The sequence below is a fragment of the Microtus ochrogaster genome (genome assembly GCF_000317375.1).
Source record: "Microtus ochrogaster isolate Prairie Vole_2 chromosome 14 unlocalized genomic scaffold, MicOch1.0 chr14_random_3, whole genome shotgun sequence".
In the NCBI taxonomy this organism is placed as follows: domain Eukaryota; kingdom Metazoa; phylum Chordata; class Mammalia; order Rodentia; family Cricetidae; genus Microtus; species Microtus ochrogaster.
This window is the reverse complement of record NW_004949098.1, coordinates 3,736,756-3,760,440: the sequence shown is the minus strand read 5'-3', so window position 1 is coordinate 3,760,440 and position 23,685 is coordinate 3,736,756. Positions and strand designations below refer to the sequence as shown.

At 37.1% G+C, this 23,685-nt stretch overlaps 1 protein-coding gene across 3 annotated transcripts in view; it reads left to right on the top strand.

Annotated features, from left to right (window-relative positions):
- The first annotated feature begins 15,394 nt into the window (after positions 1–15,394).
- Lrrtm4 (leucine rich repeat transmembrane neuronal 4) overlaps positions 15,395–23,685 on the top strand; it is an 811,985-nt gene continuing 803,694 nt past the window's right edge. Inside the window, exons 1-3 of one of the 3 annotated variants that reach the window (XM_026787964.1) lie at positions 15,419–15,676; positions 16,110–16,173; positions 17,993–19,539. In XM_026787964.1, coding sequence (XP_026643765.1) covers positions 16,170–16,173; positions 17,993–19,539 — 1,551 coding nt within the window. In that variant the 5' untranslated portion in view covers positions 15,419–15,676; positions 16,110–16,169. Of the gene's footprint in view, positions 15,677–16,090; positions 16,174–17,992; positions 19,540–23,685 lie in introns of all 3 variants that reach the window. The other 2 variants (XM_026787963.1, XM_013352864.2) reach the window with 2 other exon arrangements.

Sequence of the window (23,685 nt, the reverse complement as noted above, 5' to 3'; positions counted from 1 at the left end):
GAAGCATATCATGTCCAGCAGTTCTTCCCAGCTCACAGATGTCTCTGGGCTCGTGCACTTTCATTCTTTTTGCTTCTTATTCATTACTTCCCATCATGTTTGTTAAATATATTATATTTTATTATATTTAGGTTATATAACTTGCTAAATATCAGATACATGATTTGTGAGATAGCTAAGAAAAACAATAAAATGTGTATCCCTTCAACACAAGAATTCTAAAACTCCTGCACACTTCGCCACAGCCTTTACATTCCTCTGCAAATTTTGAATGACATCAAGTTTCATTAAGATTTTTCCAGCATAGCAATGACCAGTTGTGGATAAGTTAGATGGGAAAACTGCTCATTATATGTAAGTTGTTTAGGTGCTGAAGAGCTGAATCAGCAGTTAGGAGCACCTGCTACTATTTCACAAACTGAAGCTCACACTAACATTCACACTAGATATTTCACAAATTTCATAACTGACTGTTCACACTAGCACTCATACTAGATAGGTCACAATCAAGTATAATTCAAGCCCTAGGGGAGCTGATAACTTCTTCTGGACTCCATGATTACCTACATAATCTTTATATACACACGCTCTTTCTTTCCTCCCTCTCTCTCCCTCCTTTCTTTTTCCCTCCCTCCTTATTTCTCTCTCTATCACAGACACAGAGAGAGATACACATATACAGATTAATAAAAACAGATATATTTTTAAAGAAAACATTTTAATGCTATATTTTCATGACATCCAATTTGTGATAATTCTCAACTGAATAAACTAATGAAATGTATTTTCAAAATATTTGTGTATGAGTGTACATGCTTACACATATATGTGAAAAATAATTATTTCAAGTACAGATTTGTTTGGTCAGACATGTTTCAGAATAATATCTAGAGACTTCTCATTTCCATTTTAATAATGTCTTAATCCTTAAAACCAGAAGGGACATGAATTGTGATGATCAGTGTCCAAGTCGATGGTTTTCGGTTTTCATTTCTGCAAAATGTAATATTATATTCTCTTTGCTTTTGAAATTTATCATTTTTTGTGTCTTTACTATTGTCACTACTAACACAATGACATCTGCTTCATCTTACAGGAATTCAAGGTCAGATGGGGACCTGATAGCATCAATGAACATGTTTTTCTTTCATGACTAAACACAAAATTACTCTAACATTGTGATAAATAAACTTATAAAAAAACTAAATCTAAGTGACTGGAAAGATGATTCAGCAGTGAAGAGTGCATAATCCTTGATTGAGAAAGGGTGCTTGTTCATCCCAGCTGCCCAGAACCAAAATAATCACACAGAAACTATATTATTTAAATCACTGCTTGGCCCATTAGTATTTGCTAATACTTTCATCTTAATTTAACTCATTTCCATTAATCGGTGAATCAAAACGAGGTTGTGGCCTACCAGCCACGTGTATGTATGTCTGTGTGTATGTATATATATATGTGTGTGTGTGTGTATATTTACATATATATATATATATATATAATACAGGTTCAAATAACTTTATAAATAATACAGTGGATCAATCAAAACTATTATACTACTTTATAATGGTTTATGTACACAGGGGTACTGTCTCATGAGGCTGATTCTTGTAATTATGTCTAAAATAGTATCATATTTTATAGAAATATTATTAACACATTTCAAATAAATAAAATATACTGAAATACTATCAATATAAATATCAGTACAAATGCATACACATATATGTGTATAAAGAATATATATATATCCATAGCTGTACATGTGTATAGGTACTTTCTATATACATATGTATATATAGTCTCTCTCTCTATATATATATGATCTACATGATCAAACAATGTTAGGAAGTATACAATTTTATGCTGTTTCTATTACTCTGCTGATGAAATCAAGTTTTCCTTAGAGAGGTCAAAATTAATTAAAAACAGCAAATAATGATAATTACTGCAACCACATTTCTGGACATATTTTGATAATGTATAGAAAATAGCTCTAGTTGTTTGGTTTCAAATTTATAAAGATGAATCTTAATAACAACATCAAAATGACAAAAAGAACTTTATATATCTCTATATCTAATACATATATATATACACATACATACATATATATTTTATTTTTGGAAACATGGTTTCTATGTGTCATAGCTTTGGCTGTCCTGGAACTCACTCTAAACACTATGCTTACCTTGATCTCCCAGAGATCCACCTTCAAAATTCTGAGATTAAATGTTTGTGCTATCACTCCTGGCTATACATCTTTTATATAACCACAACCCTCAAAACATCTCTTTTATATACATTTAAACCTCCTTTTCCTTATAAAAGTTAAATATATGGCATTTACCTTCACGTGTGTATTTACATCATGTGTATGCCAGGTGTCCCCAAGAAGCCAGAAGAAAGCAATGGATCCCCTGGAATTGGAATTACAGATAGACATGAGTCACTGTATGAATGCTGGCAATGAACCAGCATCATTTGGAAAAGCGACAAATTCTCTTAACCACTGATTATCTCTCAAGCCCTAAGATAGTTTTAAGTAGATTTATAAATGCAGCTAAAATACAGAAACCAATTACAGTATAAAATGCCGAGCCTAAATAATAGCACACTTCCATAAGTTTATAAGTTTATGTTAGCACACCAAATCATGAAAGATATTTCACTCAAACTTACTGAGAAACATTCCAGGATTTGAAGAGATGGACCAACAATTAAGAGCACACCCTACTCATTCAGAGGACACAAGTTCAGTTCCCAGAATGTATGTCAGGCGACTCTCAACTGCTTTTATCTCTAGAGCCAAGGGATCCAAAACCCTGTTTGGTCCTCTGTAGACAAATGCAATCATGAGCACATACACACCCATAGACATACCCTCATACCAATAATAAAAAAAAAAACTTTGAGAATCATTCTAGAACTTCTCTATAATGGAACTAGGGATTTGTTATTACTATTGTATCTCAATTAAATTTGTTACAGCTCAAGTCATGATTGCACTCTGCTGGGCAAGGTCTTCTATCATTCTGGGCACGGAAAAACAAAAAAAATTACACTTAGAAATTGTATTCAAATAGTTGAAAATTCATCATGTAAATAAGTTTGATGTTACTTTACTTTTTGTGTGAGTAAAAAAAATTAAGTAATGTTTTTGTTATGTAAGAATTTCATATAATATACTGATAATTTTCATTTACCTCCTCCACTCTTGCTAGTCCCCTATCCCTACTCACTGACTTACGTGTTCTTTCTCTCTTAAAAACAAAAACAAAACAGTAGCAACAACAACAACAAAACCCCAAAAGCAGAGAGTGTCTTTTTGGGTGTCTACTCCTGAATGTTGGCCTTGCCCTGGAGTGTATTCAATATACCAAACATCACATATTTGAATAAAAATTACTTTTCTTACACCAGCAACAATTAAATGTTAAATTATCCTTGGCTAGCTGTGGAACTTTCTTTTTTCTTGCCTCTTCCATGGTGGGATTTCACTCTCTTAAATTTGTTAATGTGTTGTTTAAGCTGTCACAGTCTTGTGGGTTAATATGTGAATCCGCCCAGATGTATTTAGAAATGCTGTCTTTGAAGGCATCCACCACCTTTGGCTCTTATAATCCTTCCAGCCCCTCTTCTACTATTTGAGTACAAATTTTTAACATGGCTGTAATCATTAAGATGATTATGATTCCTAGCTTTTATTTAAATATTATTTTATGTATTAGTTTATATTCTCACAGGTACATTTATTTTACTAAATGATCTAATATTTTCAGTTGACTGTCCTTCCTAACTTTCCAAGTTTATTTTTGTGATTTTATTGTTTTTAATAATATCATAATGTACCTACGTGAATGAAGTATCTTAAACGCTAAAACATTTTAGGATGAGAACAAGAGCTCAAATTTGGGAAAGTTTTCTATGAGCCTTTCAACATTTTGCTGAAAGTAAGACAATAATTACTCCAATTTACATTCCCATTGTATGCCAAAATAGGTTTGGCAACAAATATTAAAAGCATGTTTGGTAACATGACCATAGCTCATATGAACTCAAAGAGACTGAGGCAGCATGTATATAGGGCCTGCACAGGTCATCACCAAGTTCTCTGTTACAGGTTTCAATTTCGTGTTTTTATGGAATTCCTGAATGTGTGAGCAAGTGGATCCCTGTTTCTGATAACATCTCTTGGGTTCTTTTCCTTTTTTTTTTTTTTTTTTTTTTTTTTTTTTTCCAACTCTGACATGTTAGTTTTTGTGTTATCTTATTATTAAAAGTCTTTTTTTTTTTTGTTTTTTCGAGACAAGGTTTCTCTGTAGCTTTGGTGTCTGTCCTGGAATTAGCTCTTGTAGACCAGGCTGGCCTCGAACTCACAGAGATCTGCCTGCCTCTGCCTCTCAAATGTTGGGATTAAAGGCATATGCCACCACTGCCTGGCCTGTTTGTTTTATAAGAGACAGAAATGGAATGACTCATGATAGGAGGGGAGGTAGGGATGAACTTGAAGGCTACAGTAGAGGGTGGGAAAACCATGTCAGGATATATTATGAACAAGAAAAAAAATCCATGTTCATTAATAGGAATAAAAAAACATGTTTGATAAACTTTCAAACACAATGTCTTAGTTAGTGCTATTGTTTCTACGATAAAATGCCATGACTAAAACTAAGTTGTTGAGGAAAGGATTTATTTAGCTTACATGTCCACATCATAGTCTATCCCTGAAGGAAGTCAGGAACAAAAGGAAGGACAAGGCAGGAACCTGGAGGCAGAAACTAAAACAAAGGTTATAAAAGGTTGCTTCTTACTGGCTTACTCTCCATGGCTTGCTCAGAAGGTTTTCTTACGTAACCCAGGACCACCAGCCCAGTGATGACACTTTCGTCAATAGACTTGGCACTTCCTCATCAATCACTTGTTTAAAAAAAAAAAATGCCCTACATTCTCTCCTGCACACTGATCTTGTGGGAGGATTTTCTTGATAGATACTTCATTTCTCAAATGACTGTAGCCTGTATCAAGTTAACATGATAAACTAGCACACACCATATACCTCACTCTGTTCAACATACTTATTGTTTCCTTGTGGAAACCATTGCTAGGAGTAATGATTACAATTCCTTGGTATGGACATTCTTAGTAGCAATTATTGATTATGCTTTTGCAACATCTAGCTTTTAATGTTTTTTTCTGGCCTGGTTTTCTGAATTTTTATTTCTTTTTAAACATTTATTAAGTGTGTAGGCGGAGCATTCCAATGACACTACATGTGGATAGAGGTCAAAAGACAATTTGTGGGAGTTTGTTCTCTCCTTCGACCATGTGAGTTCCAGGGATCAACTCTGGAAATCAACCCTCAATTCTGGGGTTTTGTGGTGAGCACTTTGATGTGCTTCAAAGAAAACAAGAGCAGATATCTAACAGTCCTGTGGTTGTGGGGTTTAAACAGGGCTTCATGAAGCCCAGTGAGCCATGAGATGCTTAAGCTGAAATGATTTCAAACGTCTGATCCTCTGGCTGAAATGATAGTCCTGTGTTCCAGTACCCAGGCATTTTCAGAGACTGAAACACATGCCTTTTGCAAGTTAGTTTGACCTCTAATTACTGAATTACCACCCTTGCATCCTGAGTCTCTTACATATTACACCTATTTATATTGAACAAGAGCAGAAGGCTTCTGTCACTGTTACAAGGGAGAAACATCAGACTGCCTTTTAGATAAAAAATTCATTTACATGAAAATTTTTTGTATTTGTAACAAACAACCCTTCCCTGGTTATTTAGGTAGGGTGTTCAACTTCTCCGTCTGGTAGACACTTCCTCCTGATGCCTTGCCTGTCTCAACAGGTTTCTCTTGAGTGCTGTTTTCCTGCCAGCATTTAGTGATGTTGGCTGAGTGAAGACATCAGTGATGCAGTCAGGAGAGCAGCAACAACAGCAACAGGGAACAGCAGGAAGAGCTACTAAAGCGGAAGAGTGACCAGGTGTATCAACAGCTGCAGAAGAGATGGTGTCACAAGGCCAGAGAGTGACAGCATCATCAGCAACAGCAAAAGGTTTTTACAATGACAATAGAAACGAGAGTTAGCTGACTTTTCAAGAGGGTAAACAGGGCAGAAATGAGAGAGGAATGGAAAGAAAAAGAAAATGAAGCCAGAGTAGAGAGGTTTTTATTTATTTATTTATTTATTTATTTATTTATTTATTTATTTGTTGTTGTTGTTGGTTTGTTTTGTTTTGGTTTTGAGATGGGGTTTCTCTGTGTAGCTTTGGTGCATGTTCTGGAACTAGCTCTTGGTAATAAAGGCTAACCTCGAACTCACAGAAGTCTGTCTGCCTCTGCCTCCCAAGTGCTGGGATTAAAGGTGTATAACACCCCCACCCAGAATTGTTCTGTTAAAACACAATGAGTAAAAACAAATTGGGGAAGAAAGACTTTATTTCATCTTACAGTTTATAGTTCATCATCCATGGAAGTCATGGCAGAAAACTCAAGGCAGGAAACTGGAGGGAGGAATTGAGGCACAAAATGTGTAGGAGTGATGCTTGCTGGCTTGCTCCCCTACTTTGGCTGTTCAACCTACTTTTTAATACACCCCAATATTACCTGTCCAAGGGTGTACTCTTCCCAATGTTCTAGGTCCTCCTGTATAAATCACTAAGTAACAAAATAAGGGGATGTCCACAGACCATTCAGGTAGATGTATTCTCAACTGAGTTGCAAATGACTTCTACCTTTGTGTTGAATTTGACACAAAATTAGCCAGAACATGATGTGGAAGATGGAAGACTGTAAAGAGCCAGAAAACGTAAATCCTATGCTCAAATCACTGGAAAGTTGCCAGAAAGCTGTCAAACCTTTAGACACAAAGGTCTAAGATGCTGTTCACTGCTTTTCTTGTTGCCTTGGGCAACCTTACAAGAATTAACTTAAGGGAGGAAAGGTTTGTTCTAGTTCATCATTGGATAGGATGCATCATGGGGAAGGCTAAGAGGAAGAGATAAAAGGCAAGCCAGATACATTGCATCAAAAAGAAAAAGAATAGGGAGTGGTGGTCAAACTATGAAACTGATAGGACTTCCCCAGTGTCCTATTTCTTCCAGTAAGTTTCTACAACGTTCTAGATCCCACAATCTTGCCAAAGAGTATCATCAACAGTGGATCGAGTGATCAAACATGCCTACCACAGATATTTCACATTCAAACCATAGCAGAAATCCCAGGTTCTGGAGCAATAACACTAGCTGAGACCAGGAGAAGAGGAATCCTGCTATCTAGCTCTCCCCAGGAACTACAAAGCCAACCTGTAAGAACTACAACACATGTAGAGCTAAGGGTACTAGTTACACAGCACATAAAGCATTGATGCTCACTTGCTTGTTTGCTTATGTTCAGCTCTACTATTTCACTTGTGGTTGGCTCAGGATCCCCTTCCTAAAAAATGGTGCCAACCACAATGGGCTGATTCTTTCCATATCAATTAAGTGAATTAGGGCAGTCCCTCACAGACAGGTTGACAGGCCAATACAATATTGACAATCCCTCAGGAAGACTGTTTTCAGGTAATTCTTGACTGCTGTAAGTTGATAATTAAAAATAACCATCATATTAAAATCACATGATTATTCTTAAGCTCAGAAACTATAAGATTTTCTTTTAATTCAGGGTTTCTGCATTTATCTTACTATACTGGCTGGTGAGAAATGACAAAGAGAGTCAGTGTTATATAGGTAAAGATCTGTCACTATCCTCATTTGATGTCTAAGAAGCAGAGACAATGCACTATGGAGGGTATGGTCATTAGTGGTCCCATTGTCTGTAACTAGTAAGACATAGTACATGGAATTTGTCATAGGAGATAAGTTTGAAAGCATAAAAACCAAGGTCATGGGTCACACAGCTTGAGTTACTACCACACCTCCTCCAACATAAGACTCAATAGTCTGTTGGCTTGTCTTACTTTCTAAGGCATTTGAAAACTCAGCACGAACCCCTGTAAGGCATTTGCCTTAGGATGTCTGGAGGGATTATCTGCCTGCTTATTCATGGAATTCTGAACATAACTGGGTTTCTAGCTCACCAACTTTTGCCACATTCCTGTGTACACAGATAGAAAATATAGGAGCAAATATTATATACCTAGTTCACACATCACCAAAATTTATCAGATCATGCTGCACAGTCCTGGTAAACGTCTCGGAATTATTGTAACATAGTGGAGAAATGGTTATTCTAACTGATCTGTGAGAAGTAAAGTCAGGGCTCAGTCTACATATTCCCATATTTAGTAGAAGAGGAGACTTAAAACAGAGCTCAGCTGGGACCCAGTACCCACACCAAACCTGGTGTTAGAAGACAAGAAAGAAGTAATTCCAACTCAACCATCATTTCTTGGCAGGAGTTTTAAAAATTGATTTTTTTCCTTTTTTTTCTATCTTCTTATTATTTTCATCCTATATTTTTAGGCTTTAATCACGGTTTTGTCTTTAAAATATTTTCCTTTAAAATATTTTTGTTGAATCACATCTTCTCTTTTATTTTATTATTAATTTTTTTGCTAATTTAAAATTTGCTTTTTTTATAAATGTGGCCCATTTGTTTGCTATTATTCCTAATTGTAGTTGTTTTACTGTATATCTATTTTTCATTTGATTTTTTATGTGGTGACTGCTTTCTAGAAACATCTTCTGGAGTTTGAGTCCAGCACCTTGATGTTATATGTACATCTTCATGCTGAGTCAAGCTCTCAAAGGAAATGAGGGAAATTACACCCTACCATTTGAACAATCCAGCCCAATTCAACTCGTTTTTGGTAATTTAAAAGAGGAAAAGAGTAGATCAAAGGTTCCATCATTGCGAAAAGGGGATAGAGTCATGGGGTCAGAGTTCCTACCACTTTTTGGCAGTAGCAGACAAAAATACCGGAACTTTTGTAAACACATAAGCTCTGAGGTATCTGGGCCTATGTTCTTATCACAACTTCTCAGATTACACATTACAGACAAAGCTGAAAGAACAGAGAGGAAACACATATATATTCTGCTCCTTAAATATATCAGCTTGGATGGATTATCAAATTCAACCTTCTCTAAAATATCCACAAATAAAGTGGGTCCCAGATACAGAAACTACATGCAAAATATCAAAACATGCTAGCCACAAGACGCTTCTGTGAAACTACCCTGTGAAATACACTTGGAAGTAAATGCAATACTATAGATCAAACCAACATCCCCAGACTTTGCTTAGAAAAATTAAGACGAATAACATAAAAAGAATGCTGTCCACTCTAACAAATGAATAAATATAAGAGTAAAAAGAATAAATGCTGAGGGCAAAGTATCCTTATAAAGCTCTTTTTTAATGTTTTTTTCCTCTCTCTGTGTTTGTGTGTCTGTCTGTCTGTATGTAGTGGGGTATGTGTTTGTTGACAGTGACAGCAAAGACCAGAAGAAAGCACTGGATAGTTTTACACACTATTAGCCAAAGACAAAGGGGTACCCTGCAGAGTTTATGTTAGCATAAACTGAGCTGTCAGTGAATGGAAATTTGTGGTATTTTACCTTTTATTTCGCTTGTTTTTTTAGATTGTGTTACTTTTGTGTGTGTGTTTGTTTGGCCTGTGACTTATTTGCATTGTAAATATTTCTGTTTATGCCACTCTCCATTGATAGCGCGCGCTCTCTCTCTCTCTCTCTCTCTCCCTCTCCCTCTCTCATTTATAATGCTAATATAAACAATCCCAGGAATCTAACTCCAGGACTTAGTTTTAAGGTCTTGAGCTTTGGTCAGAGGAAGATGAAATTGACCCTCTTTCTTAACCCCTTGGCCTGTGGTGATGCTCTTCCATTTGGCTCATTCTCCAGTGGTGTGTGCCAAGTATTCCTTGTGTAGTTCTTACCCCTTGCAGGGCAGATACAGTAACAATTTGTATTCTCATTTTGTAACTATATATCTCTTTCATTTTCTCCCACTTTCAGTCTTTTTTTTTTTCGAAATTATTGCCCTGCCCAATCAAAGTGTGGAACCTATATAAATAAACTATCCAAGAGATCTCATTTCTGAACAGAGAAAGCCATTCCTATGTGAAAAGAAGAGGTGACCTGGAAGTCAGGGTCAGGATGGAAATTAGACCCCCTGCATAAGTATATATAGAGAGAGAGAGAGAGAGAGAGAGAGAGAGAGAGAGAGAGAGAGAGATTGGAAGAGAGATAAGTTGAATTAAGCAAAAATCTTTTTCTTGTTAGTTTTCATTATGTTTGGTTTCTTCTTTCTGGTTCTCACTGTGCAAGAAAGGATGGACTTGAATTGGTGCCATCATTTTTCCTAAGTTGCTTCAGCATAAGATTACAAACTTGAGCCACCATTCACCATTCTAGGTTTATAACAAGAATTAATTTAAGTCAATAAATTAGTAGTTAATTGTGAGAATTGGAGCCTAAGGAACTGGATAACAACTAGGGCCATTTTATCTGACTATGGAATCTTCATTGGTCCTAGCTAAACTAATATTTTATTTTCAAATAGTTTGAGCTGAGATATCTTTAAGATTTTAGTAATGTGGACATTTAATCGGAAGATCTATTAATATCTTAGGGAAGAAAAAAGGTTGTGAAGGTGACATTGACTATTTACTAATGGTAACTAACTTTTCGGTTTATTGACTTATTGATGATTTCCAGAGCACTTGACCAATTGATTTACTAATTATTCCATCCTCTTTTAAAGCACTTTCTCTCATTTATAATTAGACAGATTCATATTAGCTATAAAACATAAGAGTACAAATGGACAAATGTCCCACGACATTATCCAATGTTATTACAACTTTGAGAGTAATGAGCGTTCCAATGCAGGAATATTTTAGTATTGTTGGAAACATCAGCATAGAAGTTGCAGAGCTGGAATGAAATCTGTGTTGTAAACATTAGTTTTCCAATTATCTTCCCCAACCCTTTTAGTTCTTCACTAAAATAATGACATAGTAGAAAATAGAGTTCTCAAAGTGGCCAAAATTAGCTTTTTTTTTTCTTAAAACAAGCCATAGTACTAGAGTACCTAACAAGATAGATGTAAGACCTACTCATAACAGAAAGGAAGATAACACTGGCTCTTCAAATGCAATGCTATCATAAGTAATGTCTAAGCGTGTGCATGTTCATTGTGAGTGTATACACATACATGTGAGTGTAGGTAAAGAACACAGGTCAGCCATGGCTGTTGCTCCTCAGGAACTGCCCATCTTGTTTTCTTGAGATAGGTTTTGAGACTCCATGCTCTGCTTGTTAATTAGGCCAGTGCGTATTTCTGGCCAACAAGCACCACTAATCTCCTGTCTCTACTTGAACAGTTCTGGGATTAGTAGGTGATGCCACCCTGCTCCCATTTCTACATGATTGCTGGGGATCTAACTCAGTCCCTCATGTTTGCACAGCTAGCTTTAGTGACTGAACTTCCTTTCCAACCCTCACCATCTGATTGTTTTTATGTTGACTAAATTTCATTTCTTTGTTAAAAATGATGAACTTCATTGTTTCATCAGAACATGTTTCCCAAATACTTGAATATTGCTCATTTTTTTCAATGCTTATAATTACATAGTTACAGATACAATACAGTTTTAAATTGATCCTCTTCTGAGTATTTCTATAATTTTCTCTTGTCTAGACACACACACACACACCAAAAAGTAAAGCAGATATTGAATTATTGGTAATTTCGGAGTTATTAATATTTCTATCATGAAAAGTTTAAAATATCAAGTTGTGGTTTCCAAATGGTCTTTGAAGTAACTACAAAAGAATCCTACTGGCTGCTCATGAATTACCATCAGTAAGCAAAAGTTTTAGGACTGATTTAATTTGTGAGTCAAATCTCATATTTTGCTGTCTAATATTTTGGCTTCTTGATGCCGTATTGGGTAGAGGATAACATATTATGAAGAAAAGGTATTTTCCTCCCTTACTGTGCACTGAGAACCAATGGCAGAAGGTATAAACTTGAGAACAAGATAATGTATCTTTAGTTTTCTTATCCTGATTTCTTCCACACTTACAACTGTTGTTTTGAGCATCCCATGAGCCTGGAATCTTTTAAACCATTGTAAAGATTTGTGATCTGTGAGTTTAGGAGACAGTGAAAAGTTCTGGTTCTTAAATGTATTGGTAGTTCATCAACAGCCTCTCTGCCATTAATGAATAAAGAAAGTAATATCTCCTCTCCTTTGCATTTTTCTGGTGTGTGCCCATATTTTTTTACTTCCGTTTCTCTTTCATGTATTTGCTTCTTGTTTAAGCCAAGTAAGCAGTGAACTTCTTCCTCTTGAGTGTCTTATCATCATTATTGATTATCATACTTCATACTTAGTCATCTGACTTCATACTTAGTCATCTTCTTTCAGAGAAGTTTCATATTCATGTTTCTATCCAGACAAATACTGAAGATATATCCAATGCAACCTAGCTCTCCTTTGTTCTAGGAAACCCATAAATCTTAGTTTTCCTTGGCAACAATCAGAGGGCTCACTGTGGAGCACACAACAAGGAGCACACAGTGGTCATTTTTTCTGTGCTTAATGGTCTAAGGACGTGATAAACTAATATTTTCTCTTGAGTGAAAGAAATGTGTGTGTGAATTCATGCGCGCGCGCGTGTGTGTGTGTGTGTGTGTGTGTGTGCGCGCGCGCGCGCGCGCGCGCTCATGCATGGAAGGAAAGACTAGGATGGGGTTCTAAAACATATCTTCTATACAGTATCTTCCATCTCACTTCTTTATCCCTACATCATCATAGTGTGTTTTTTGCATTTTTACAGTTTGATGATATCTTTCACAAAATAAGAATAGAATATATTACCAAATTTGCAACAAAATATCTACTTGGTCTTAAGGGAGCATTAATATTGTTTTCTAAGACAAACCCGTTTACTCATAGGCCAGGGTTGCCTGGACTCTTCCTTTAGCCTCCTTAGTGTTGCTATACCTCCAAATATGTATTTCATGCACAGTCAGTATTTATTTATTTTACTCTTCGTTTTGTGTATTTTGTATGGAAATACACACGAGCATGAGTTCCTAAGGAGGCCAGAGGCTCTACATTCCCTGCAACTGGAAAGAGGTGAAAGGCATTTGTAGAGAAGTGGTCTAGAGATCAGACCCAGCAAAGGAACTTAACTCTTCTGCAAAAGCAGAAGATGCTTTAACACTAAATCATGTCCCCAGCCACAGATTTTCATATTTTCAGAAAATTATCAGCTAGTTATCATACAAAAAATGAGCTGTTTCTAATCAGCTGTCAAAGTTGGTTCTGATATTGTAGATTCAAACAAAAGAAACCTTATACATATGTGGATAGATAAACATCATGCCTAACTACATATTCATGAGATGAGGAACTTGAAAATATAGACAAAATATCACAGCAGACGAAATCAAATACACCCTAGTTTCATCTTCCACGGGAAATCTGCTCTGAACATTTTATTTTTTCCCCCACACAAATGAAAATCTTCCAGGAAATAAACTTACTGCTTCTCATTTTCTTCTAGTACTTGAGTTGTCTTATTTTGCCTGCCCTACTTTATACATAATATCCAGTCAGCCAATCAAAACCTTTTTTTTTTAAATTTTACTGGTAGAGTGCTCGTTTTATTTTCTGAATCAACAGTTTTCTCATTAGTCAATATTTTACTACTTAATATATAGGTGGATTTTGTGTCTCCACGTGAGCTACAATAGTTAAAAGAAATTTATGTATATCACATTCATTGATTGACTTATTTCCTTTCAGTATCCACAATAAAATTGTCTCTTGAGGTATGAATTTGCATTTTAACAGGTATTAAGCCTTAAGCCAAAAGCACACATTTCTAAAATAGAAACTCAGGTATCAGTAATGGGAAGGATATATGTAGAAGACAGATGAGCCCTTTTTTGTTCTTGGAGAAATCTTAGTAATTTAACAAGTGTCTGTGACCTGCTGCTCATAAATCTAAGTCAAGTTATGTATTAGTCATCTCTTTATTCTATTTTAATAAATACTATTTTATCAGCTAATCTAAAACTGAAGTATTTCTAAAATCATCCATTTGCCAGGATCCACACCAGTTGTAGATATTTATGTAAAAATCCCTTTGAAGTTCTAAAGCTGCTGAATTTCATGTTCAGTCCTACTTTGCAGTCTTTCTCTGCATTACACTGCATTTGTTTCCTAGATTATTAGTCAGCTAATTATGAAATAACTATAACTGTGGAGCACATTAACGTAGGTATGGGGCCAGAAATAGCGCAGTGGTTAAGATCAGATACTCTGCTCAGAGAGTACCCAGGTTCCAATCCCAGCACCTACAGGGAGACTTAAGTCCAGTTTCCATGAACCCAGTTTCAGTGGATCTCACGCCCTCTTCTGGCTTCTGTAGGCATCAAGCACACAAATGATGCACAGATGTATATACAGGGAAAGTACTCATATGCATAAAATATTTTTTGAAATGGAGGTAATGATGTATTGTTATTGTTTTTAAGCATTCTATACAAGTTTACAAAAGAGTGTACAGGTTCTTTTTACCCACCTTGAACATTTTACAATTTCATTAGTCCCAATTCCAGGATCGCCTACAAATTTTAGAGTGCTCCTTTCTTTCAGGATGGATTGCACAGCACAATAGATAATTTGCATAAGAAAAAGTTGATCTTCAAAGTGGATGAGTTTTAAAGAAAGTGACTGCAATAAACTTTACAAGCTTTACTTCAGCTCTTGTCTGAAGTTCAATCTTGGTTACCCAGACACTTGGTAAACAGCAGAGCTGGGAAAACATTAAGGCTAAGTATATGAACTTTTACAAAATCATAGTATAAATCACTCGATAGATGTACAAAGTTGCACCCAGAATAGATGTTATTGACAAAGGTTGAGAATGAGTGATGAGATAGGCTTAAAAATTTCGCAATTAAGTACTTTTTAAAAATCAACCATGGTGTGCCCTCTCCTGGGTAAGACAGCATCCTTATATCGCTGTCTCCAAAAATATATACATAAAGGCAAACCAACAAAATCGTAAAAAGAAAGGGAATTACTCATGTCATTGAAAATGAGACAATATCATCTGTGACACACAGAAAACCATTTCAGGCCACAACAACTTTCAAAACCTACTACTCACAGACATTGGGAGGGAGAAAGACCTGGAAAGCTGCTAACATCTGCTGCAGCTGTGACACATAAACCCTGACAGCAACATAACCTGACAGCAACATTTTATAATTTAGATTATTGGAGGGGGGGGGAAGTGATCCTGTGCCTTTAATTTCCCTTTCTGAGCAGAGAAGGCTGCACAGCCCTGACAAGCTCACTTGTTCCCGTCTTTAATGTGCAATCTGTTTTCTCCAGCGGAGGGCACTCAGTGTATCACAAACTCGAGCGTTAGCACCAACCAGCTCTGAGCACCATCAGTCTCCGGAAAGCCTTCTGAATTAGACAAGGGCTGCCTCTCAGCACAGCTACAAAACACTTTCAACCTGACCAGCTAAATGGATAAACCTAGCCCGCATAGCTTTTAAACTGGGGTCTCACACAGCACAGGCGGCCTGCTTGCTTCAACAGCTGAAAAATCCTGAGGATGAACTGCTTTATCTGGGAATGGCAAAAGCCAGCACAATAAGGAATGCCAGGTATTCTGAGGATTTTCTTTCTTTCTTTTTTTTTCTTTTTACCCCCTTCTCCCGTCCCTCTTTTTTTTTTTTCTCTCTCTCTCTCTCTGTCTCTTTTCACAGAGAAGTTGCTTACCTCCGAGATGGGCTCTAGCTCTTTTCACAGATTGCCAATTTACTGCTAATGTGCCCCTAGTGAATTATACAATGGTCCTCAGAGCCTAGAGGCCCTCCCCCCTCCGACCCCCCCCCAACCCGCGGCTTCCTCTTTCCTGCCCCTTCATTCCACCCCTGCTGATTTTTTTTAAGTATACGTATATCTATATTATTTTTGCGTGTGTGTCTGCCTGTCCTCTCCGGGGAAGTTTACATGGGGCTACTGTCTCACATGCGGGCTCAGAATGGTTTGAATGACAGCTGCACTGTGTCATGAAGGTGGTGGTGATTTCTACAGGAGAAACCAAATAAGAAGAAAGCTGAGAGAGGGGGGCAGACGTTTTTTGGATGACAAAGGATGGGTAAGCGAACTTTTGTTGTTTTTGTCTTAGCAAAGCTGATCCTAACCGCTCATCCTCAACCGGGCATTAGCTGCTAAAAGACCAAGAAACAGGCACAAAACAGCACCCTCTACTTTACCAGTTGTCTCCCTATAGTTGCTATCATATTTTTAGATCCTTTTCTTTTGACAGTTTTTTTTTTAATCCATAAATGCATAACGCGGACTTAAACACACTCTGGAGGGGTAGCTTTAAGACTGTCTCTAGCGTCTGCGTACCCACAGCCTGGGGACGGAGCATGAAATAAATACCGTGTTTGCTTCTGTTTCCTGATAATATGAGCCACACTTGTGTTCGGGTTGCTGTCAGGACGGCTGTTAACACTTGGCTCTGTGTGTGCAGGGGTGGGGTCCCTACTTTATCAGAGGTGGCACCGGAGGCTTGTTTGATCTTGGAAGCTGCATCCTGAATACAGCTTCCAAATTTCCAGTAGTCATTTGCCAGTTTTATTTTTTCAAGTGTGACTGGCTTTTTTTTTTTCCTCCCTCTTTCTCCTGTCTGGGAGAGCTGGGTTGTATTTTAATGAGTCTGTAGCTGACAAAAAGACATAGTGCAAGATCAAGTTAATTTAAAATAAATAAATAAGTAAAAGAAGAGGAGAAAAAAGAAAAAGAAAGCCAACTCTTCTAAAGAGAGAGAATATTTAGACTAGGATTTGGGGTGATTGTCTCTTGGTTAAAAAGATGACTATTAAAGAAGAAAAGAAATTGCAGCCTGCAGTAGCCCCCTCCCTCTGTCTGTCTCTCTTTTCCCCTTAAGAAATAGTCTACCTACTGCTAAAGGTGGAGAGGAGTCCCCTCACACGCAATGACTTGAAATTGCGGCACAAATGGTAATAGATTGCAACTTTGCAGTCTTTCTGAAGTTAATGGAGGCAGGGGAGAGATGAAAAAAACAGTCGGTGAGAGACTTGAGCAGGTCAGGATGCTGGGGAGGTTGGTAGCAGTCTGCCTTGCTTATTTCTCAGATTTGCTAGGACGACTATACAAGGAAAAACCCCAGCAATATCTCTAATAACATAATTAGTTTCTATTCTGTACATTTGGAATAAGAATTTGACATCTTAGCTAGAGCTTGGGGAGGCTGTGGTACGGGTGATCATGTAACGTAGCTCATGTATCTCTGGGCATGGGGCCAAGGTATGCAATAATGTATGTTTATTAACCTACTGAGGGCACCTCACACTGTTATGAACCATGTTTTGTAGGCTGTCTGTGCATATTCCTACGCCTTTTTTCAGGGCTTAGAGATTGCAACCCTTGTATGCAGTCAGTATGTAATTTAGGCAGAACAAACTTGGATTACTTTGACAGCATCCTGGATGCTCTTTTGCTAAATCACAGCCTGTTTCTCAACTAGGAAAGATGTACAAGATTCGGGTTTCCTAAGTCGTGGTTCTGACCTTACTGAAAGATGCAATATAGTCCCGTGGGTCAATACAGCGACAGTCAAATGTTACTGTTATTCAAATCTCAGCATTCAGAGAAAAGAAATGCCCTGAGGATTTCAGGGTTCCGACAGAGTCAAACTCTTAAAACTCAGAAAGGTTTTTACAGTTCTACAGTTCTGTGTTGTTAGCAAGACGAAGAAAGTGGGAATGAAATGTAAACAGCAAGAGTGGAGCTCTAGAGGAAAAGAAGATTTCTAAGTGTTGAAACGTGTTCTTAAATGAACTCTCCCATTTGCCCCCCTAGACCGGACACTCCTGATCACCATGCGTCAATGGCGCTGTATTGTTACTCTTTGACAGTGTGCATCTGTGTTCTCTTTGCTATTGTAGGTTTCCGTCTAATCACGCAGCTGAAAGGCATGAGTGTGTTTCTGGTGCTATTTCCCACCCTGCTGCTGGTGATGCTGACGGGGGCTCAGAGAGCTTGCCCGAAGAACTGCAGATGCGATGGCAAGATTGTGTACTGTGAGTCTCACGCCTTTGCAGACATCCCCGAGAACATTTCTGGAGGGTCACAAGGTTTATCCTTAAGGTTCAACAGCATTCAGAAACTCAAATCCAATCAGTTTGCCGGCCTTAACCAGCTTATATGGCTTTATCTTGACCATAATTACATTAGCTCAGTGGATGAAGATGCCTTTCAAGGGATCCGCAGACTGAAAGAATTAATTCTAAGCTCCAACAAAATTACCTATCTGCACAATAAAACATTTCACCCAGTCCCCAATCTCCGCAACCTGGATCTTTCCTACAACAAACTTCAGACCTTACAATCTGAGCAGTTTAAAGGCCTCCGGAAACTCATCATTTTGCACTTGCGATCAAATTCCCTAAAGACCGTGCCCATAAGGGTTTTCCAAGACTGCCGGAACCTTGACTTTCTGGATTTGGGTTACAATCGCCTCAGAAGCTTATCCCGAAATGCATTTGCTGGTCTTCTGAAGTTGAAGGAGCTCCATCTGGAGCACAATCAGTTTTCAAAGATCAACTTTGCTCATTTTCCTCGTCTCTTCAACCTGCGATCCATTTACCTGCAGTGGAACCGGATCCGCTCTGTGAGCCAAGGCCTAACATGGACCTGGAGTTCCTTGCACACCTTGGATCTATCAGGGAATGACATCCAAGCGATTGAGCCTGGCACATTTAAATGCCTCCCCAATTTGCAAAAATTGAATTTGGATTCCAACAAGCTCACCAACGTCTCCCAGGAGACCGTGAATGCATGGATATCCTTAATATCCATCACCTTGTCCGGAAACATGTGGGAATGCACTCGGAGCATCTGTCCTCTGTTCTACTGGCTGAAGAATTTCAAAGGGAATAAAGAAAGTACCATGATCTGTGCAGGGCCTAAGCACATCCAGGGTGAGAAGGTCAGTGATGCTGTGGAGACTTACAACATCTGCTCTGAGGTCCAGGTGGTCAGCACAGAAAGATCACACCTGGCACCTCAAACTCCCCAGAAGCCCCCGTTCATCCCCAACCCTACCATCTTCAGACCTGATGCCATCCCAGCGACCCTGGAGTCAGCAAGTCCATCCCCGGGCTTTCAGATTCCAGGCACGGAGAATGACTACGAGCACGTATCGTTTCACAAAATTATCGCAGGGAGCGTGGCTCTGTTCCTCTCGGTGGCCATGATTCTCCTGGTGATCTATGTGTCTTGGAAAAGGTACCCAGCCAGCATGAAACAACTCCAGCAGCACTCGCTTATGAAGAGGCGGCGGAAAAAGGCCAGGGAGTCAGAGAGACAAATGAATTCCCCTTTACAGGAATACTACGTGGACTACAAGCCGACGAACTCTGAGACCATGGATATATCGGTTAATGGATCTGGTCCCTGCACATATACCATCTCTGGCTCCAGGGAGTGTGAGGTATGAACCGTGATCCTCCTAAAACCATTTCTACTGCGGGGAAGGAGAGGTAAATGTTTGAGGCTCTAGAGGTGTGTCTAATCACTAGAAAGATTAACGACCCTCTTGCTTTGGGGTTTGCTCAGTGTGAAAGGTTACTTAATTAAATTGCAACCACCAGGAAACTGACTACTTTAAAAAAATGGTCGAAACTTGAAAGAAAATCATTCAAGGATGGGATTAAGTTGTAATAAAATACTATGTTAAAACACCTGTTTTTTTTTCCTATCTTCCTTTTTTTTTCTAAAACAGTTTGTATAAAGAGGTTGGACTTAGAAAAATGAATTCTCACAAACAAAACCATTCTGAAATTTATGTCTGGTTCTTGGTGATTGACTTGTGTAATGGGGTGAAGATGAAAGGGCCAGCTTAATTTAAAAATCAAAGTCAGCTAACCAAAATTATAGGTGGTAGTAAAGATTTAAACCAAAGAGCATTTGACCCAAGGTTTGACTTTTTTTATTCTTCTTTTTTTTTTTACTGTTAACTTTTAGTTGAATTAAAGCATGCAACCAGGAAGTCACAGCCATGACACATGTGTTTTGTTCATTATTATACCAGCCTAGAGAATATCCAAGGCCTACTGTAGAATTGTATAGACTTGTATGAGTCTCCTAGAGGATACTTTCTGTCTACTGTCATCGATTTCCCTTTGTTTTTAATTACTGGGACAGGGATCCCTTTCCAAAGCTGCCTTACAGGCTGGCTATTTGTGTTTTACTAGAAGAGGACTGGATTTCCATACTTTGCCTGCTCCTTTGGTAACTAACAGAAGGCCAACTTCTAGTGGATGACTTGGCAATAATACAATGACAGTTATAACAGAGAGTACTTGTCACCTTTGCTGTCATCCTCAAAAAAAAAAAATGACATGGATTCTTATCAATCTGACTCAAAACTAAGGGATGCAAATATTTATGAATAAAAAGTTTAACTTTTGCTAGAGTCTTCCTCTTTTGCATTAAATCCTCAAAGGGGTGTCTGGATTTCATGTTGGATTCTTTCCATTGATATGAGAATAAGTTTTGTCCAGTTTCCAAGAATTTAATTTAAGAGATCACTTACCAGAACACTTTACGTAAATAGAACAGTGGTCTCCCACTTCCATTTTGTGACTGAATTATATTGGATATATGCTGTTCTCTTCTTGGTAAAATCATACTACATAACCTCCAACTACCAGTTTTTGTTGCCAGAATATTTTAGCTATTAGAAGTTTGTTCTGGCAATTGACTCTTATAGTATCTGGTATTATCTAATTTTCAAAAGTGAGTTGTAATGAGTGTTTAAAGATGGTGCTCTTTCTAATGCTACTTATATCAGTTAGGAAACATAATTTGTTCTTTGGTAACATATACCAAGTTTTCCACAGACCTAAATACGGACGTTAATGAGTGTTTTCAGATGCTGCGGTGAATTTAAAATAATCTCAAACTTAGTACAGTTTGGATTCTTTGAACTGTTCTTTGCTGAGTTTGTTTTCTCTTTATCTCTCTCTTTTTTGTTTGTGTACCATTGAAAATAAAAAAAAAAACATAATCCCAAATAATAAATCCCCCAAAGAAACCTGTATAAGCAATTGCCCTTAAAACTTAAAGCAAATAAAAGCTTTCTATGAAAGTCTAACAAGACTTGATGTTTTTCTTGCAAGCCCACATTGGTACATAAAAGGTGAATATACAGAATGTAATTTTATCTTATTTTATTTTGGGTATTCCTTATATCTGTGATTCTCTGAAAGGCTGGTAAAAGAAAGTTAATTTATTCATTTATTTCCTGGATTACAATGGTGATTCAAGATTCACCAAGAAGAAGGAAAGACTTTCAAAGAAGTGTTAGAAAACAGGTGTCCTAAAAGTTTTCTAGAGATATTAAATCACAGATAATTTCTTTCAAAAATTCTAGACATTTGCATGATGTGAAATGAAAGGATTTTTATCTGATAAAAATGTAGTTAACGATACAGAATACCATATTAGTTGAACAGAGAACTGTGTAGCTATGAAACGAAACAGGCACAATTGATTGTTGAAGGATTGATGAACAAGTAGCTTATAAAATGTTGTAATGATAATGTTGAGTCAAGTAGCAGCTTCGGGGTGGGGGGCGATCAAACTCTCTTTGTCCTGGAACATTAGCTACATATGTCTCACAAAATTGCTTTCATTGGGCCAAGGCAAAAAAAAAAAATGAGAAAGTTAAACTTCAAAAATCAAAAATCATCACTTTATTGAGAAACTTACATATATACCAATGAGGCAGTCATCACTCCTACTTTGGATAATATATTCAGATATTAGAAAAATAGATTTTTATTAGGGAAATAAAGTTCTGAGAATTAATAAGAGAGGTCCTCAGCATCTCTGTCACAAAACATTCTGCTGTTGAGAGAATGTCCTTTAAAGAAAGGTTCTCTATGAAACACAGACGGAATATGAGGCATCTTTTTTTCCCAAATTGATATTTTAAAAGTTACTGTATTCTGTCTGTAGCCTGGCAATGTTTACATAAATCATAATATCAACAGTGTAGATTCTAAACAACTATTTGTATATTTATGACTTTTGTGACATTTTTAAACAATAAAAACTTAATAAGAAATTCTACCAAATAAAGCAATAAGTGTTCCACTAGAACACAAATTTCTAAGACAATGCCTTGAATAAAAAGTTATTCAGTGGATAATTCTCTCAATTAAATTGTGATACACTTAATTGTCATGAATCAAACATACTTGAAATACCCACTTTATCTGGCTAGTAGTAATATGAAACTGTTATGCTCTCTCACTAGAGTGGGAACCATGAGCAGCCACTCAGAAAACATCATCTTCAAATTCTGTACTTTTTTTCCCCTGTGTGTTTTGAACAAATTCATATGCAAATATCAGACCAATAAATTGGGAGATAATAGGCAGTAAAATTTCTTACATATTTATATGTATATCAGGGGAATTCAGGAGATAGTTGTGAGTGATTAATATTATTAAGGAAATAAGAACGAGAAACATACACGTATCTGTCAGCATCCTGTTTCAATCAGTGTGCTTGGTTGGGTAGTCCTCTAATTTGCCTATCCTTGAAAGTACTAAACAAAATGACTTCGAAGCTAATGGGTTTTACCTAAAACTTAGGAAGTTGTTATTAAAACCAGAGGCAACTGCGATTCCTTATTTTCCAAAACAGTCTGTGAAATCTTGTGCAATTTCTTCTCATTAGTCATATCACAGGGATGATGACTCCTTATGCATCATCCTGTATACCATTTCACCCCTAGGTATTGTAAAGAACAGCCCTTCCAATACCTGGTTCTTCTAAGAGTTGCTTTCTCAATCGATAGAAATAAAGACATTTACAAAATTAGCCTCGGTGAACAAAGGAATAGAGAAGTAATTTCTAGTTTGTCTTTCACGTTCGAAAGCAGTGCCATGGTTGAAACATAAAAGGCAATGAAAAAGTCCTCAAAGATCTTCATCCAAAGTGCTTAAAATGTCAAGTCCTAAAAGTTTATCTTGAAGCATCCATCCCATAATGCTAGCAGTGCCATCATTAAGAAAAATGTCACTATGGATGACAACTTAGCTGTATGCTTTCCACATTTTTGTTATATTTCAATTATATACTTTGAATTAAGTGAATAATGTAGACAGTTTATTCTTACCTTTCACGGCTGTGCAGTAAGGTGGTATAAACTACAACAAACAATTTGTACAGACGTAATTGAAGAACGAACTGTTGACTTAAGAAGTAATGTTATTTTCTTTTGGCACGTTAGAAGTTGGCAATTTGTGGGTAGCTAAATCTATTTACAAGAACTGGAAGTTTCTAATATATATTGAAAGAGGCTTTTTGGGTGACTTGAGCCAGTGTCATTGTCTCATGAGCCACTTACTTAAATAGTGATAGAATATACCACTATTATTTTGATGAATTAAAGTATGTCAGGATGAAATGTTATAAGTGAAGCTTTATCTTGTATATTCATATACGGAAGATGCTTATCTGAGTGCGTATGTGTGTTTTATATAAGAACTTGTACATGTGTGCATCAGTGTATTCATATGTCTGTTTATAGATATATACACATTTGCACAAGGCAGAAGTGGTA